General features: G+C 44.2%; 1 protein-coding gene across 2 annotated transcripts; it reads left to right on the forward strand.

Moving 5' to 3' along the window:
* The first annotated feature begins 2,651 nt into the window (after nt 1-2,651).
* LOC122376087 lies at nt 2,652-17,206 on the forward strand. 2 transcript variants are annotated; one of them, XM_043355772.1, is made up of 7 exons: nt 2,652-2,746; nt 7,365-7,541; nt 7,928-7,963; nt 11,278-11,327; nt 12,017-12,112; nt 16,068-16,128; nt 17,138-17,206. In XM_043355772.1, exons 1-7 carry the CDS (start codon nt 2,671-2,673, stop codon nt 17,185-17,187), a joined length of 546 nt encoding a protein of 181 aa, XP_043211707.1. In that variant the 5' UTR covers nt 2,652-2,670; the 3' UTR covers nt 17,188-17,206. The 2 variants fall into 2 exon arrangements, with proteins under 2 accessions (XP_043211707.1, XP_043211708.1); XM_043355773.1 differs by lacking the exon at nt 7,928-7,963 and having other exon boundaries at nt 17,138-17,198.
* The last annotated feature ends 1,862 nt before the right edge of the window (nt 17,207-19,068 follow it).

The raw sequence follows: 19,068 nt of genomic DNA on the forward strand, positions 1-19,068 counted from the left end.
ATCTTTTTTCTGGACACCCTGTATGTATGTCGCGACTGTAAGGACCCAGTAAATTCTGTTATTTTCCTACAACCTACCTTTTTCTATGTTTCGATATACCGCATTGCACAGATGCTGTACTGCATGTAAAGAGAGAGCCTGCACTGAGCAGCATCGCAGTCAATGTCCCTTTCCAAGAGCCATGAAATAGGCTTGCAATCCGAACCACCCCCTCAATATCCACTTCGATAACCTCAGCTTCAACTGTTTTACATTCCCAACCATGAAATAACCGGAAATCAAACCAAACACAATCAACGTGTTTCACCCGATTCACTTCAACGTATTGAGCGCAGTTCATTGACAATTGCCCTTTCAATACCATTACATGTTATGCGTACTAAGCTACAATGCCCGTGTGATTCTGCAAGTTCTGATTCCCTGGAGACTTTTCAAGGCCTGTGATATGTTCCAGCGCGGAGGTGATTGTAAAGTGGTCGCACGTGTTTTTCAGACGTGGTTGGATCGAACCAGGGTCAGTTACGTTGTGTCGGCCCGATTAACCACAAAGGAATTGGGTAACGGGAAAGTATTGATTGGCTTGACGATTGGCGCTGCAGGCACTAACTGAGGGGATTGCAGGGAATTGGTTTCGTGGCGTGGTGTTAAATAAGAGTGAGAAGACCGTTTGAGATTATTGAGTTTCTTCATCAGACTGCGATCATACGAAATATGTAGCAGCAATAGTTCCATGAAATCTATCTATTGTTTGCGATCTATCGGCTGTTGATGTGACCACACCCGACCATGGGCGCTGCAGTGCCAATGGTTCATAAAGCCAGTCCTTCTTTCATTGGGCCTCGTTTCATAAAGCGAGTCCGTAACTTACGCCGGTTTTGGGCTTGTATTGCAAGCGCATGTGAAGCGATAAATCTATTTCACCTTCTCCCCTCTGTTCTTGCAAGATAAATCTGAATTCAACGATTCAAACTATCGTCATCGCTTCACATGCACTTGCAATACAAGACCAAAAACCGGCGTAAGTTATGATTCGCTTTATGAAACGAGGCCCAATGAAACGAAGGACTGGCTTTATGAACCATTGGCACTGCAGCGCCCATGGTCGGGTGTGGTCACATCAACAGCCGATAGATCGCAACAATAGATAGATTTCATGGAACTATTTCATGCTACATATTTCACGTATGCATCGCAGTCTGATGAAGAAACTCAATAATCTCAAACGGTTCCTTCTCACTCTTTTATTTAACTACCACGCCACGAAACCAATTCCCTGCAATCCCCTCAGTTAGTGCCTGCAGCGCCAATCGTCAAGCCAATCAATACTTTCCCGTTACCCAATTTCCCTTTGTGGTTAATCGAGGCCGACATACACGTAACTGACCCTGTGTTCTATCCAACCGTCTGAAAACACGTGCGACCACTTTACAAATCACCTCCGCGCTGTGAACATATCACAGGCCTTGAAAAGTCTTCCAGGGAATCAGAACTTTGCAGAATCACACGGGCATTGTAGCTTAGTACGCATAACATGTAATGGTAATTGAAAGGGCAATTGTTCAATGAACTGCGCTCAAATACGTTGAAGTGTAATCGGGTGAAACACGTTGATTGTGTTTGGTTTGATTTCCGGTTATTTCATGGTTGGGAATGTAAAACAGTTGAAGCTGAGGTTATCGAAGTGGATATTGAGGGGGTGGTTCGGATTGCAAGCCTATTTCATGGTCTTGGAAAGGGACATTGACTGCGAATGCTGCTCAGTGCAGGCTCTCTTTACAATGCAGTACAGCATCTGTGGCAATGCGGTATATCGAAACATAAGAAAGGTAGGTTGTAGGAAAATAACAGAATTTACTGGGTCCTTACAGTCTGCGACATACATACAGGGTGTCCAGAAAAAAAGATACTACGGAAATTAAGTCGCATTCATTAACACACGTGCCGATTTTGTTCCAAATTCATGTGCTAATAGTGCAAGATTTGGCAAAACTCATGAGCACTGTAATGCGTCGTTGGAAAGTTGTCTGCTTGCCCTCCGAGATGGTCAACATGACCATCAGTCACCTGCAGACTGTGCTAGTGCTGGAGCTAATCCGCCGTAAGGTCGCTCACATTGGGTATCTGCTTTGAGGAGCTGCCGCAACTAACCAAAGAGTTTACATGCCATGTGGCACCTACTGTATATTTTGCCATATTTTGACGAATACAAGCATGTGCCATTTTAAAATGTAAGGTGTTTATTTTCGGAATTAGAGCAAAAAAATAATAGCATCCGTTTTTTCTGGACACCCTGTACCTATTGCGTAGTCTGTTTTCACCAGGGCCGTTTTGTTGCGAAGTGTTCAGTTAAAAATGTTCAATAGGTATGTCGAAACATTTTCTCTTGTGAAATAACATGTTCTCTCTCTCTCTCCTCTCTCTCTCTCTCTCTCTCTCTCTCTCTCTCTCTCTCTCTCTCTCTCTCTCTCTCTCTCTCTCTCCTCTCTCTCTCTCCCTCTCTCTCTCTCCCTCTCTCTCTCTCTCTCTCTCTATCTCTCTCTCTCTCTCTCTCTCTCTCTCCCTCTCTCTCTCTCTCTCTCTCTCTCTCTCTCTCTCTCTCTCTCTCTCTCTCTCTCTCTCTCTCTCTCTCTCTCTCTCTCTCTCCTACAGGCGAGCCAGTCAGAGGGAGAGATGCCTGTCCCTAAAACCCCACCACCGCCACCGCTGCCAGTCACCGGAGACGACTTCCGAAAGCCCAGAAAGTCAAGTAAGTGTCTAAAGCAGCGGTTAGAGTGATGGATTTTGTAAGGTGAGACTAACGAGTCATTGGTAAGAACAGTGTCCAGATGCTGATTTTGATGCTGATAATAAAGTAATGTATATTTTAAAAGCAGCACCAAACCCCGAACAATCGCATTATTCTGCACTTCCTGGCATTGAGACTTCTGCACTCACAGACAACTTGAGACTTCACCACTCCCTGGCAACATGAGACTTCTGCACTCTCTGGCAACTTGAAACAACCCTGTGCCGACCACCCTTGTTTGAAAGTGCTGGCGGGCATCCAGTTAGGAAGTCACTGTTGGCACTGGTTGGTTTGTTTGGCAAGATCGCTGTGTGTTGGTGCTGATATACGATCTTTTCATTGTCGCGCCTGTTGGGTATATTCATCTGAAGCCTTGTTAACCCGGCGGCCGCTGGGCCTCCGCGCCACCCGCCGGCCGCTGGGGGGGGGGGGGGTAACTATATGCCCCCCACCCTTTACTTCTGCGACGATATCGCCGCAACGCGAAGAGATAGAGAAGCGAAACTTTGTACACATCTTCCTGAATACCTAGCCGAGGTTGTGTCTTAATTTGGTGTCGATCCCATTTGAAATGACGTCACAATGACGTCATAAGTGAAATTATAGATTTGCGACTCTCATATTCCTCACGATATATCAGATATATGGGACCGAATATAACGGGTCGATTATTGGTCAGAAACTAGATGGAAGTGTAGTTAGATGTTTTAGGATGACAGCAGGTGCTGTCTAGTTCATTTACAGTTGAGTTTCATGCTCAGCGTCATCAGAAACGGTCCATATCGGAAAACGACAAAACTATGACGTCACTGTGACGTCATCTTAGGTGCTACAACCACCAAACTTTCCTCAAACATTGCCTAGGTATTCATTTGAAGCTATGTTAAGTTTCACCTTCGTAGCTTATCAGGTTTCGGAGATATTTCACAAAACGTAAGGGGGGGGGGCTACTTTATGCCCCCCCCCCCCCCAGCGGCTCGTGGGTTAATGTTGGTGCTGTCCAGGCGGACTGCACGAAGGGTTAGGGGTGCGGATATCTGAAGCTGAGAATCTGATACTGAGAATTTCCTGAGACTGTCTGAGGATTATCTGATGATACTAGTATATAGTATATCTAGTATAGTATATACTAGATATACTATTATAGTTTATCTAGTAAAGTATATCTAAGGCTGATGACATTTATTGATGGTTTCCGCTGAACAGTTTCAGTTATGACATGCTTTCTTAGTTATAGTATTTTCAAAATATGTTCCATGGGATTTAATTTACCTGATCAGTCAGCATTATGCGTGACTGATAACGTTGACGATACCTAAGTCGTGAAGCTGTGATCATCGCCAAAAGGGCTGAGGAGAACTGCCAATGGTGACACTGTCACCAATGTGTTGTGTGTGCCCCTTGGGTGACTCTCTTAGTCAGCCTAATGCCTACACCCCCTTCTCCCACTATATCCACATGGTGTCCCCCAGGGTGACCCCTTCATTTGTTCCCATTGCGATTTGACCACTCTGACTACCACTCTTCAAGTTTGGCCTTCACCGTGACCCCCTGTATATCTCAGTTATGACTAGAGATGTCAATCGGATACCAACTTTTTGGTATACCGATACCAAACTGATACCAACTTGGTAGTTGGTATTTCAATCCTAATGTGGTTGGTATTTTGTTGGTATTATGAACCCTCACTAATGTATAAGAGGCTAAGAAATTGGTAAAAAGTTGGTATTTGCCTCATACTTCGAAGTTGGTTTGGTATCGGTATTCCGATTTCCTGTAGGTAATTGACATCACTAGTTATGACCCATCATGGTCTCAACTCAGACCCCACTGTTACTCACCTATGATCCCCTTAGCACTAGAATCACTGATCAACTACGATGACTGCACGGAGAGAAAAATCACTCTATATAGAGTCAGTGACACCAAGTTTAGGAGTCATGATTCCTTTTTATAGTGTCACAAAACATTTCGACTCTGTAATTGACTCTATGTAGTGTCATCTAACGAAGAGTCATTTGACTCCCTTAAACTGACACCCTATTGGCGGATACAAATGACTCTCTACGGAGTCGTCTGCACCATGTTTGGGAGTCATAACCCATTTTTTAGTGTCACATTTTATTTTGACTCTATGAATATTCAGAGGTGATTGACTCCTTACGGTGTCGCATTAAGAATCACTTAACTTCCATCAGATGACCCTATATTTTATTCGTATTTACAGTGTCACTCAAAAACTTTTGACGAAGAGTTAAAATATGGTATAGGTACTCAACTCATGGCAAGGCTGGTTGGCATAATGATGCATGCTTCGTTGTATAGAAGCGTTACGAAAAGAGAGGCTGCATGCGGTGGTTAGAACTTAACGTGGATTCTTCACACGGATAAAAATAATTAGTCCCCCGGGAATCACGATCCACTATTTGGGAATCAACTGACACCCATGTTGTAATCCGATTCTGAAAAACAGTGTCCATACACCGTTTTTTAGTGTAAATTGATCTGGGTCAGAATCACATACCCAAGGGTCATTTGACTCCCAAAATTTTGGCTCCCAAGTTTCTGCACGGTGTCAGTGTAAAATGACACATCTAAGCGTTTTTTGACGCCATCATGAGGAGTTTTTATATCCTATGGGTGTCATTTCACACAGTTGCGCGTTTTCGCAATCCGTGACTCCCTTATTAGGTGTAATTTGGTTCTCAGTGGTGTCATAATATTCCGTTCAAATGACTTATTGGGTGTAATTTGACCCTCAGAAGTGTCATAATATTCCGGTGTCATTTGAGCCCCATTGGGTTCAAATGACACTAGAATATTATGGCACCACTGAGGGTCAAATTACACCTAATAAGCGAGTCACGGATTACGAAAACACTCAACTGAGTGAAATGACACCCATTGGGGTTAAAAACTCCACATGATAGCGTCAAAAGACGTTCAGATGTCTAATTAACGTGATTATAAACACGTGCTGATATCAATACTGTGTAGTAAGTGACCGTGAGTGTGAATGACACGGGGGTATCATTGTTGATATTGACAATTTGCCACGATGTCAGACACATTCAAGAGTGTTCAGCAAAGGTACTACCGGGTGTAGGGAACATTCCAGTAAGAGTCATGAAATGTGTTAAAGTTTAAACCCTAAATCACAAGAGAGATTGTTTTGACGTCACTGGTGGTAGGAGTCAAGACCGCGAAATCAATGGATTTTCGGTGACTCAGACTTCGACTCCAGCTCCGGCTTCCAAAATCGACTCTGACTCTGACTCCAGCCAGAACTGTCGACTCCAACCGACTCTGACTTTGACTACGTAACCCTAGTGGGAACCACAGCTCAGGTCCAGTGGTTTGAGTCGTTTGAGTCAATGCCCAATCAGCAAGCTGCATTGTCGTGTGACGTCATTTGTGTGCTGGCCATGCCGGTCCGCCACGAAGATAAAATAGCTCGACCTTGCAGAAAAACCGTTAGAAAAGCCGTTGGCGCTTCAGTTGCCGGCGGTGTGGCCACGTGCGTGCGTGTGGTGTGAGCTAGGAGAGGAATTTATTTGAATTTACGCACTTGTTATGTCGCTAAACGTTGTTTAAAGTGTTGTTTTATTTCAAGTGATAGTGCGTTAACGATAAACTTCAGTTTTTATTTGTAGTTTGCTCATCATGTGTATTCAAATGACGAGGCGCCCTGCACTCGGTGAAATTTTCAAGAGAGGAGAAGAAAGCAGCGCACCATGGAAACGGAAGCAAGTTTTATGTTATTCAATTGCAGAATAACGTCTGAGTAGCGATAATCGCCGGTTGATGGAACATTGTTGAGATGTGAGTAATTCCTCATGCAGGCTCGGACCAAAGGGGCATGCCTGGCATTCGGACATTGCGTGTGTGAGATATAGAGCGCTGGTTTGCGCGATGGTTAGGCCCAGAGTCTGCCTTTTCGGGGTTACTTTCGAATGTTTTTGAAGTGTTTAATTGGCTGTGTGCATGGTAGGTTCTGCAGGACAACCTGGCGACCGTGCTCCTTTAATATATTCCTACAAGGACCAGCTTGTTTTACTAGAAGAGTGGAACGATGCAGCCGCCACGCAGTTTGTGACGTTGACAATGTCCATTTAGTTTCGCTGTCGGGGAAAATCACGATATTGCTACATCATATCGCAATTTTACCCCCGCTACAGGAGTCAATATACGGGCGTTGTTAGTGCCAAACGCGGTTTCATAGTACACGACGACCTAGTGTCGCTTGACTCGAGGCGCAGGTGTTGAGCGGGCGGAGTCAAATGACTAGCATGGGTGTCGTCATAAAACACACACTGAATCAAAGAGTCAAAATCCGATTCATTATAACGTGTCGCGTGACTCGTGGGAGAGTCGCATGACACCCTCTGGTGTTTTAAGACTCTCTTATACAGTGCAAATTTACTCTACATTCCAGTATCAAATGAGAAGTAATTTGACTCTAGGCGCGGGTACAAAAAAGGAACCGAGTCATTTTTGGTCTCCCTAGAGTCATTTTTTTTCTCAGTGTGTCTACTATTACTCCCTTAAAACACCCCCTCTACCCCGTTCTTCCCCTCAGAGGCGCTGTTTGTCGACTCTGCCTTCTTTTCTACCCGCGACCATCCCACGTGGGAGGATCAAGTCAAAATGGCGCGAAAAATAGCCGCGTCTCTCTCTGATGCCACAAATCGCCACTCGCGAGGTCAAACGATGTACGAACGACGAAAGAAGCGCAGCCCACGCTGGATTCATCAAGGTGAGCGGAGAGGCCGGTTCGAATCCCGCTGAGGGCGGAACTTTTTTAGGACGGTGTTGTGTGGTTGAAGAAGTGTGTTCTTAGTGGAATGTTTGGTTGCAATCCCGCAAAAGACCAATTTTATATACATACATACCTACATTCCATTCAACCAATTGTCAATAGTCCTTGTCTTGTAGTAAAGAGCAAGTAGCATACGAATATATTCAAGAAGAAACCGGTCCGCTTATTTATATGTAATTGCTTCTTGAATATATTCGTATGCTACTTGCTCTTTACTACATACCTGTCCAATATATCTACAGTCCTTGTCTTCTTCGTAAGACGCGAGTGAAAATGTTTTTTATTGCTTAGTGAACAACAATTTTCCTGATATACCATTTCAGATGTTGCCAATGAGAGTGAACCAGATTCTACATCAGTTAAGTAAAGTGTGGTTAACACTTTGCGCTGTTTGTGTCGCACCGTATTGTCCCGTAGTCCGTACCGTTTTATCTCATGTCTCGTTATCGTCTTTTGCTCGTAATTTTCATCCGTCCGTCCCTATGCGTTTATGTCTGCTTGTGTCGTACTTTTTTACCTGCTATTCTTCGCTTCTTTTATGTGATAGGATAGTCTTGTTCGTAGACATTGGTCAGCCGCGTATTATTTTTTCCGAAGTTTGATTTCTGTAAGAGCATGGCATGAACAGAGCATTGCGTCAAAAATTACGCATGTCGGCGTAACGTTGCACCACCGTTGCACGCACGTGCATCTTCTCTGCATCTTCTCTTCTGACGTAAAGGCAGGCTTACATCGATTACTGCGCTGGGTAACCGACGATTTGGTCAGTAGACAGAAACACTATTCGTTAGACCTGTCTTTTCTATCGGAAAACAAACCTGAGTTATCCAACATTTTAGCAAAGACTGCCTGGGGTCAATTATCTCAACCGGGGTATACATGATGTTAACCTGCGCGGGGCTGGGGTCTCCAGCCGAACGCGCGGGGCTGGGGGGGGGGTAAATTTTACCCCCCCCCCCTGTTATCTCCCGAACTAATGGTCCGATTTGGAAAATTCAAACGCCAATCGAAAGCTCTCATCACGAACTACTAAAAACATGTACTTAATTTAAAGTTTGAGGTCAAGGTCAAGGTCAGGTCAAGGGTACAAATTGCAAGTTTCTACAGTATCGGCCTTGCACCGTAGTTGCCGATGAATGGAGTCATGGACTGAGACTGATCGCCCAAAACGTGTTCTTAGGCTACCAAGACAATATTCGTTGCATACAATATCATTCAGAGGTCAAGGTCAAGGTCAGGTCAGGTCAGGTCAGGTCACCAAAAAACAAAATATAGAAAAGGGCATGTGCGACACATGTTTTATGGGTCATTTTACTCATAGAATTCAATAGGCACACTCAATAAGTGATATGGACCACCTCTGGATGAATTTCAGGTCGAGGTCAGGTCAAGGTCAGGTCAAGTGAGGTCAAATTTTGAAGTTGGTTGTTAAGGCCTAAAAAGGTGTCTATCTGATGCAGTTTTTCACGGCGAATCGAATGGTGCTATTTTTATTTCCGTACGAGGTCTAGAACTTCCAAAAAAGTCATTTTTCAAAAATTTTGTGTGTCGTGACGTCATAAAACTTTGAATAACTCCCACATTTTTGAACCGATTCTTCTAAAATTTGGTATGTAGGTGCACATAGACCACTGCTCTGACATATATTCCGGTTTTTTCGATAGACACAAAGTTTTGGATTTATAATGATTTTCCCAAAAAAGTCAGTTTTTTGAAAAAATTTAGGCCAAAATCCAAAATTTTCAAAAAACCGAGATAGCCATTTGATAGACAAAGTAAAATTACGTATAACCTTTTTGTTACGTCTTGATTCCTTTAAAAATGAAGATGTTAGCGGCGTTTGAACTTTTGCCGTTTTTGAGGCGAAAATGGCGAACATGACGTCACTAAAACGTCAATTTCTCAAAAATTTTCCGACGGATTTCGCTCAAATTTTCAGGAAACGTGTCAAATTGATGTAAGAAAAGGTACTGAAAGTTTGGCGGCGCTGCGCGCCGCCGTTTTTGAGATATCGCAAAAATTCGTGAGGGGGGGTAAAATTTACCCCCCCCCCCCCAGCCCCGCGCAGGTTAAAGGAAGACTGCCACCTTCAAAAAGTTTTCTCAGATCGGCCTATGATTTATTCCCTGGACAAAACAAAATTTTAGAATTCACCTGACAAAGTATCATCACGTGAATCGCGAAAAAAAAATGTCGATTATCATACAATTATCAATCGGTTAATGTCTAGCGACAATGTTTACACATCACTAGACTTCAAGGTCATAAGATTATTACATTTTATTTGAAAAAGTAAGGTATTTTATGATTTACTAATATATGATTTCATAAGAAATTGGCCATGTTTAATTTATTTTGCATTTAAGTTCGTAAAACATTTTTAAAAAATCATGGCTCATTTGGAATGGGTCTGGCCCATGATAAACCCCATTTCCCACACTTTTTTGGAAAAAATGAACTACTGAATATATAAGTTTAACTTTTATTTTGACACTCCAAAATTCTTCTCTGATCTCGAAACAATCAAAGTTTTGACATATATTTACCAAAAGATAAGAAAATTAGTGTTTCAAAGTTATCGATAAACAGTAGAGATGTCGGTTTTCTTGGACTAAAAAAATGGCATCAAACTGAACTTTGGTCTCCGATTTCTCGCAAACGGGTTCGAATTTCGGAAAACCGACTTCAGTCTGGGACATAGGTGGCTCAGCTCTAGTGAAAACCGTTTTATGGAAAAAAAGGTGGCAGTCTACCTTTAAGCGGAATAATGCCTATGTAGAATGCAACGTTGGGTAGTATGCAATGTTGGGTAACCGATGTAATGATTTTTCTTTGGTGTGCATGGCTCTTTAGCGCTGATGCCAATGTTGTTATTTGGATAGGAGAGCAAAGATTGGACTACCTGTGTTCCTATGTAGGTAGCCATGACGTGGATTATATATTTGTTCATAGCGTCATATATTGGATTAATTATGTGATAACTTCATTATATCTTCAATAGTGGCAACTAAATTTCGAATAAAGGTTTGCGGGATAGATTAGAGTTTTTCTGAGGACAGTTTTGCTTGTGGGAGATCTTAGCTGCAGTTCTCTCCGAACTTTGAATATTAATATCAAATCAAAGTTTAATTAAAGTGAATTACTAAAGCGCGTTCTAATGCTGGACGTCAGAGAATGATTTTTAATTTGCGAACCCCATGGTGGATGATAACAAATCAGACGTTTGTGACGTCAAATCTAATGCCTGTGATGTCATATGAGTCTTTAGTAATATCAGGTTCAACGTCGTTGATTTGGTACAAGTTTTAAACGTTATTAATTTGCTTGCCCTCATCCAAGAAACGAAAAGCTATTTGTGTCTCAGCCACATGGGCGTCTTTTCCCCGCTTTTCTTACTGGTAGTGAAGTGTTTCCCTCCCGTTTTATAAGTAGGTACTGTCATTGCTTCCTTTTGATGTCTTTTCAAGTATTGTTTCATCCCCGTCTGTATTTCAAACAACCACCAACTGGGATTAAGCTGGCACATTTCGTTTCACTTTGTGTAACTCGTATGTAATTGCCCTTTACATGCCATTGCGATTGTGACGTCACATTACAGTTCGTTGCAGTGCAGTGTGAATGCTGTATAGCAGTATACGCGATTCCTCTGTGACGTCATTGACTCTATTTACAGGTGGAGCTCCGCTAACATCTGAGGATTACCGCGGGCCGACGCTGACGGTGGTAAGTACCCTGATGACGTCATCGGTGGATTGAAAAATACTTATTTTTCTGTGTGTGCGTGCGGGATTTTCAATCATTTTTTCAATTTCTCAGATCAGATTTTCAATTTCACATCACATTTGTACATCGCGCTACTCGTTTTACTGTTTTGCCAGAAGATGTTTGCGGAGTTTTAGCTGAAACTATCACGTTCCATGTTGCGGAAACTCGGCGGCAAATCATTGTAGCCCGTGACGGCATAAAGCAGAAATAGCCGACGTCCCGATTCCGTCCGTATTACAGGTCTCTCCCAGGGAGAGGCACTCGCCTTGGCCGTATATGGGCCAGAATGTCTAACGATTTCCGCCATGTTGTGTATACCAAGTCTTGAAAAGTTGATCACTGCAATCAAACTGCAAGCATGAAGCAGCAGCACTTTTGAGTATAACCTCTCACTAAACTGCACCTCTGCTACCGTACATGCAATTTATATTTCTGGTATACACAACATGGCGGAAATCGATAGACAAAAACAAGTCACCAATGCTCCTTCCAGTATATATTAGAGTTCAGTGGTCTCTCCAGTATGGCAGCCTGCATGTAAGAGCTGTCTATACAGAAATCACGCACTGCTTTCAGCAGGGCACCACGGCCGTAAGCTTAAAACGGAACAGAGTATAATTATCGTAACCGTCACCTCTGCTTGACAGCAAACGAAGCCACTGTTCGAGCTGATCATGAATCCTCAAGGTCAACTACTTGACCTTGAATCGCTTCGGGACAAAGGAGTCGTAATAAACACTGAGGTAAGATCGTACAAATATTGCTATCGTTGTATAAATGTATTGTAATTTTGTGTGGTTGATATGCACGCCTGACGTAACAATTGTATGATTTGTATGAATGAGTGAAACACTCATTGATCCCAATGAGTGTTTTTTAATGTTTCATAATAATATTTCCCTTTTTAGTCTGCAAAGCAATCGGTGTCTAACATGGGAGTTAAAAAAACATCGTTGGAATTGAATAACAAAGAAAATGAGCGTTAGAAGTTTGGCTCATACAAGTTTCCTATTTTAATCTATCCAATAGTGTCCCGGACATAGGGCGGAACGGGGGGGCACCGGGCACCGTGCCCCCCCTTGGATTCTGCAAGGGGGGCACCATAGCAAGGTGCCCCCCCTTAAATTGATGTATTAGTACCAGGGGCGGATTCGGAAACTCGGGAAATTCGGGAAAGGGGAGGTTCATGAATCGAAGTGGTGCCCTACCTAGTACCTATGCCCAAAATTAAACCTCAACGGATTTCGCCCACTTAATTTTGGTGGTGCCCTATTTTCAGTTTTTTTTTTGCTTTATTTTTGGTTAGTCATGTGATGACTGGTGCCCCTGCTAAGCCGCTGGTGCCCCTGGAAAACTGTGGTACCTACCTACCCTGCCCCCTGACAAGCCTACGGTGGCCCTGACATGACTTAGTGCCCATGGGCCTGACAGGCCCGGGGTGTGGTGGCCCCTGACAGGCCTGTGGTGTCCTTGCTAGGCATGTGGTGTCCCTGGGCCTTGGCAGGTTTGTGGTGCCCCTGTTAGAACGTAGGTGCCCTTGACAGGTTTGTGGTGCCTCTGACAATCCTAAATTGCCAACGACAGGCTTGTGGTGCCCTTGACAGCCCATGGTGCCCTTGAGAAGCCGGTGGTTTCCCCTGCGAAGCCGATAGTGTCCCTGACAGGCCTCTGGTGCCCCTGGCGTTCTGTGGTGCCCCTGGAAGACCTGTATGCTTTTGCTAGGCCGATGTGCTCCTGACAGGCCTGTTGCCACTGACAGGCCCGTGGTGCCCCTGCTAGGCCTTTGGCACCCCTGGCGGGCCTGTGGTGCCCTGTCGGCTGTCAGGCCTGTGGTGCTCCTGGCAGCAGTGGTGACCCCAGCCCTAAGTCATGACATGTGACCTCCACCCTGGGATTCGCCACTGATTAGTACTGCGATGGCTTCTTGGGAATTTATACATGTAGGATAAATGGAATTTATCAAACGACAATAAGGAAGAGACAAACATAGGTACTTGAGGATCAGCTTAAGTTAACCACACATACGGGCAGGGTGTAATTTTCCTAAAATGATTGTGGGTGCCCAGCTGTAGGGGCGCCCGGCGCCAGGCCGTTTTGGGGCGCGATATATATTCTGTTGTGGGGCCTAAATTAACACCGAATTTGATAACATTGCTAGCCGAATGGCGCTTCAAGTGACGTGTCTGACTAAGCAAATACACGCTTAAAAGTGGAAACTGACCGGAAGGACGTAAAAAATATGTAGAGGGCGCCATCCAGTAGGAGGGGCACCAATGTGAGGCGCCCGCGGTTACGACTTACGAGGGCGCCGTGAGACGATGAAAAGGGCGCCATTCTCTTAGGAGGCGCCGAGTGATTGAAACGCTATGTGGTCTATGGGCGCTAAGAGGCCAGAAGGGCGCCGCACAGTCAGTAGTGCTACGTTTGGTGGGGGACGTGGGGGCGCCAGATGGTTACGAGGGCGCCTTGAGATCATGTAAAAGGGCGCCATTCTCGTAAAAGGGTGCCGAGTGATTGAAAACGCTATATTGTTCAGGGGCGCTGAGAGGCCAGAAGGGCGCCGAATATCGAGGGATGCACGGTGAACAGAGACCTAAGGACGCGAGACGGTCAGGAGGGCGCCGTTAGACCATGAGAATGGCGCGGTGCTTCAAAAGTGCGCCATTCTCCCAGAAGGGCGCCGAGTGATGATTAAAAACGCTATCCATGCTCGGGGTTACAGCAAGTTAATACGCATTACAAACGGACTACAATGGTGAGCGAATAGAAAATCCGTTCCTGATACGCATTTACTTGCTCATGTAACCCCGGTACATGAACGCGAGACGGTTAGGAGGACGCCGTAGAGCATGCGAAGGGCACCGTGCTCTCGAAAGGACGCTTGCAGCCTTTGTAAAAGACTTGTGGGTGCTTTTTCATCATTGTGTGGGCATAATTCAGGATTGTGGGGTGCATATGCCCCCACAAAGAGATATAAAATTAGTACACCCCTGCATACGGGGTGAACTGCATTTCGTTTAGTAAAAAAAAAAAAAATCATCGTGTCAGGGCTGTGACGAAAAATAAGTGGCCTAAATCCGATGAGAAAACAGGATTTGGGGGTACCTAGGTTTGGCTCCTTGAGCCATGGTGCCCCCCCTTGTCTCAAATCGTTCCGCCGCCTATGGTCCCGGATATTACTATGAGGATTGCTTGAAAAATCGTTGAAAATCGTTGAGAAGTTGATGAAAAATGGTTAATAAGATAGTGTTCTTACAAAATCTCTTCCACGGATCATATAGCGGCGCAGCGTCCGCCTGGCAGTGTATGCTGCACCGGAACACACGAACGCATTGCGGCACAGTCTAGCTACCTTTCTTCATTCATAAGCCACCTTTTCTGCTTGCGTTGCTGATACTTTTACTGTGGTTTTGAAAACAAAGTAACAGAACATGTTGTCTACGTTTTGACCGTACTTTTTGAAGCTATTGGCACCATGCTACCTTTTGCACCTGTTCTTGCTTCATTTACAAATTGTCACACGGCCAACAAACATTGGAATACCTATGTTGTGACATTTGTAAACGGATCTGGTGCGGTATACCAGCGTTGAGCAGCTGCGCCTGACAATGTATACTGTACCGGGAGACACGCGTGTCTTGCGGCACAGTCCGCCCGTCTGGAACTACAGCTGACAGCCGCTGACTTCGATTTCTATCCTCTATATAAGCGCGACTGACCAGTGTCTGTCGTCGAATCCATGTTGGTTGATTCGGAGTTTTTAGTGGTGGGTTTGACTATGTAGTGACTACCGCCTTTACCGATTTTGTTCTTAAATTTCGCCGTTTATCTTTGGACTGAGTGACATATGCTAAGCACATATGCTTAGCGACTAGCATCTCGATACAATGTTCAATTCAAGGCCATCTATAGAAGGTACAGTCACTCCCCCGTCGACCAATCAGAGACGTTCCTGAGTGACGTCGCCCCTGATGCTCGCAAAGGGTACTCTATTCCTTTACAACGTTAAAATGACTAACTTAATTTGAAGATTATTGATGCCACCTTCCACTTAATGCTCAACCGTTGCTGTCAATAAAAAGCCCAACTAATTTCTAGCGATAAAAAAGAGCGGTAATATGCTAAGAAATGGCCAGTTTTGAAGATATGGACGATTTAAAAACCCTCTGCAGTTGCAGGAAAGCAACGTAAAATCTCATCGAGCTTATATTTTACAATGAATAAATAATTTTTCTTTAAGTTTTAAATATAGTATTTATTTCATAAATATCTTTATTAAAATATTTTTATTATTTGTAACTTTATTTCAAAATTATATTTTCAAAAATGGCGGCTGCTGGCAAGTAGCTTGGAAGCGATTGTGGCGCACCGCGCCATTATTGTCCTAAGGCCCCCTTATGATGTCATCAAAAGTGGAGTGACATGGGCCTGGTTCAATTGTTCTTGGATTTGATCTTCCATGTAACGAATATGGTGGTGGTCGAGTTATTGGAAAGTTATATAACTTTAGAACAATTTCTTTATACGGCTGGATTATTGGCGATTGTTGTTGTTGACAAAGTCTTTTACGTGATAATAGTGACTATGGTCTATGATATATTGGCAGATTCTCTTAGATGATACCAGTAACTACCGTTATTGTTTGTTGGCAAAGTCCCCAGATGATAACAGTGACTACCATTCATTATTTGTTGACAGAGTCTCTCGCCAGAGCTGTGCGCAGAACTGATCAGTGATCTTCACTCGGCCAGGGGAAAAGGTTAGTAAGATCAATTGGTGAAATGTGAGTAAGTTTTGTGATGATTGATAAGGAAGAATAGGGGAAAAAAGTGGGCGGTATTTTAGGATAAGTACTGGGAGTGCGATCGACTGGCGAAGGAAAAGGGTAGGATAAGCATGGGTGAGAAATGGGTGAGAATGGATGAGAAAGAAAACAAGGAATGGTGAGAGTGGTGAGTTATGGGAATGAGTGATTCGAGGTGGCCAATATTAAATAGTGAGAGCAAAGAGGTAAATGTCAGTAATTGGTGAGAGATAAGTAAGAATTGCTGGTAATGTGAAAAAAGCATTTTGTGATAGTCGAGTGATTGGAGATTAAAAAAAAGACAATTTGCATCCATTATGTATGCATTGATCCATGATTACATTCTTAAGGACTGCCTGCGTCTGGCTTCTTTGCTTCTAGCTCCTGCAATATTCCAGGATATGCCATTAGCACTCTGAAATTTAATCGCCTCACCTAGGAAATACCTAATCAAGTCCGAGGTTTGTGTCTCACATTTCTCTAATTACCGCCAGTCCGAGAACAAAGCGTAAATGCGTGCATTCGAACCGCAGAACCGTATTACTCATTTTTTCGTACACCGAATACTGTTGATAGCAGCTGATGGTTTCTCGGTACATCCTTGGGGAGATAAATGTATCTTAGTATCTGTAGCAGTATCTGTTTGTATTGTAGGTAACTAAGGACAGAAGCGCGACTAGTCAGTGAGGAATAGGCTGATCGCAACTAATGACTTTGTCGTATTTCAGTGGAAATGGGGAGATGTAAGATTATTGTATCTCTCTCTCTCTCTCTCTCTCTCTCTCTCTCTCTCTCTCTCTCTCTCTCTCTCTCTCTCTCTCTCTCTCTCTCTCTCTCTCTCTCTCTCTCTCTCTCTCTCTCTCTCTCTCTCTCTCTCTCTCTCTCTCTCTCTCTCTCTCTCTCTCTCTCTCTCTCTCTCTCTCTCTCTCCTCTCTCTCTCTCTCTCTCTCTCTCTCTCTCACAGGCGGTCAGATTTTCGCTCGCCGTAAGAAGCGATCAGAACGATGGGTGTAGATGAGTTCCACCCAGAACCTTCCCGTCCGGAGAGAGACCCACCACTCATACCTCAGCCCAAACCGCGCCACGTGCAGTCGAACACGTGGCAACCGACCCGTGGCGCAACGTGGGAGAGGCGAACACGAGGCGGCGTCTGGAGAGGATGAGACGTTGAAGCACATGTGGCCGGAAGGAGAGAGAAGGTGGAAGAGACTCGGGGTAAGTAGGGGAGGAAGGAGGGAGGAAAGGGAGAGAGAGAAAGAGAGATAGGGAAGGAGAGAGAGAGAGAGAGGCTTCTAGGTTACATCTACTAGTTAGCAGCCTCCGTTCATCTTTGCAAGGTTTGACTTTGTGTGCAAGCTTTGATCTCGGATCATTTTTCATCAGTGTTATATTTCTGAAGAGACATGACCTTGTCCAGTATGAAATTATAACATTCAAGCTTCTAAACTTCAAAGCTGACGATGCGAAGGAAAAAGCCCGTGAAATCAAAACCAACAGTTGGCATGTGAGCAGCACCAGAATTTTTTTCCGCTCTTCAAAAAAAAATCACAATATTTACCATTTTATAACCCGCGCCCGGCTGGGGGTCCTGGATTTCCACGCCCTGCTGGGGGGGTGTTTGAACACCCCCCCTTGTAACTCGGCTCCTGGGCCACGTAGCGATACGCAGAAGGCGGCGTTCGAAAGAGCGTCAAAAATAATGACGAAATCACTTCAGTCAATTTTTGGGTCAGGTCAAAGGTCAGGTCACCATAGGTCATTGAAGGCAAAATTTCGCCGATTTCCAGGTCGAATGTCGAAAATTTCGAAGAAGCCAAGGCATAACTCGGGAACCAATAGAGCTACAGCGCTGCGGAAAAGCGCATTCGATAGCCCTATTAACGCCCTTTCTGAGTAATTCTCTCAGATTTGACCTACCGTCAACGGTTTTGCCTGCAGGGGGCAAAAACTGCAAAAATAGCCGATTTTTTTCGGAAACAGTTTTTCTGCAATAACTTTGACCCAAGCCTTGTACGAGCTTACTTTTACCAGCATCGTGTTCCTCTCGTCAAGACGCATCGAATGAACTATAACTTGACCTTGAAAGGTCAACTTGAAAATTTGACCTCAGGTCAAGGTCATGACCTGACCGGAAAGGGTCATGTTGCATATCAGTCGATCCGTATCGTCGAGCTGAACACATCAAAGGCGTTTTCATCGCTCTAGCATGCCTCTATCAAAAGTTATTTGCGAAAAACTGTTAGATACCATTCGTGACCTAAGATGACCTCAGGGCATAAATAAGGGTCACGGACACCATTTTCATGTTCAGTGTGTCTAAACCACTTGTAATGTGGTGTTTGGGAGTGTTTATAATGTCTTTCGTCCAAAAGAGGCGCATTTCAATTTTCTCCCATTGACTTATAATGGGGAGGTCGCAAAATTGACCTGACCTTAGGTCATCGATATCAAAATTCTGAGATATACATTTTGTACATGCTATTGCTCTAAGCAATCTCTGAAAGTTTCAAAGCGATCGGTCACTCGGTGTAGCTATGACAGACATTGAAACTTTTTATGAGGTGAGGTCACTTCAAGTGACCTGGTGACCTGACCTTGAATGACCTTGGTCTGAAATTTTCACAACATGTGTAGAATTGATGTATGATAAGGTGTACCAAAAACGGCGGCGCTCCGCGCCGCCGTTTTTGAGATATTCGCGAAAAACCACAAGGGGGGGTGTTCAAACACCCCCCCCCCCCAGCAGGGCGCGGGATAACTAGAGCCTAGACTTTTGTTAGCCTGCGGCATACCTATGTCATTCACCATGTGTAGGTAAGTATGCCACGACCTAATGCATGTGTTTCTTTTTTCCTCCTTAGTACGTTTCTTGTTTGATGATGTGCATATTGAAAT

Source organism: Amphibalanus amphitrite, unplaced genomic scaffold (genome assembly GCF_019059575.1).
Source record: "Amphibalanus amphitrite isolate SeventyFive unplaced genomic scaffold, NRLGWU_Aamphi_draft 002010F_arrow, whole genome shotgun sequence".
NCBI lineage: Eukaryota > Metazoa > Arthropoda > Thecostraca > Balanomorpha > Balanidae > Amphibalanus > Amphibalanus amphitrite.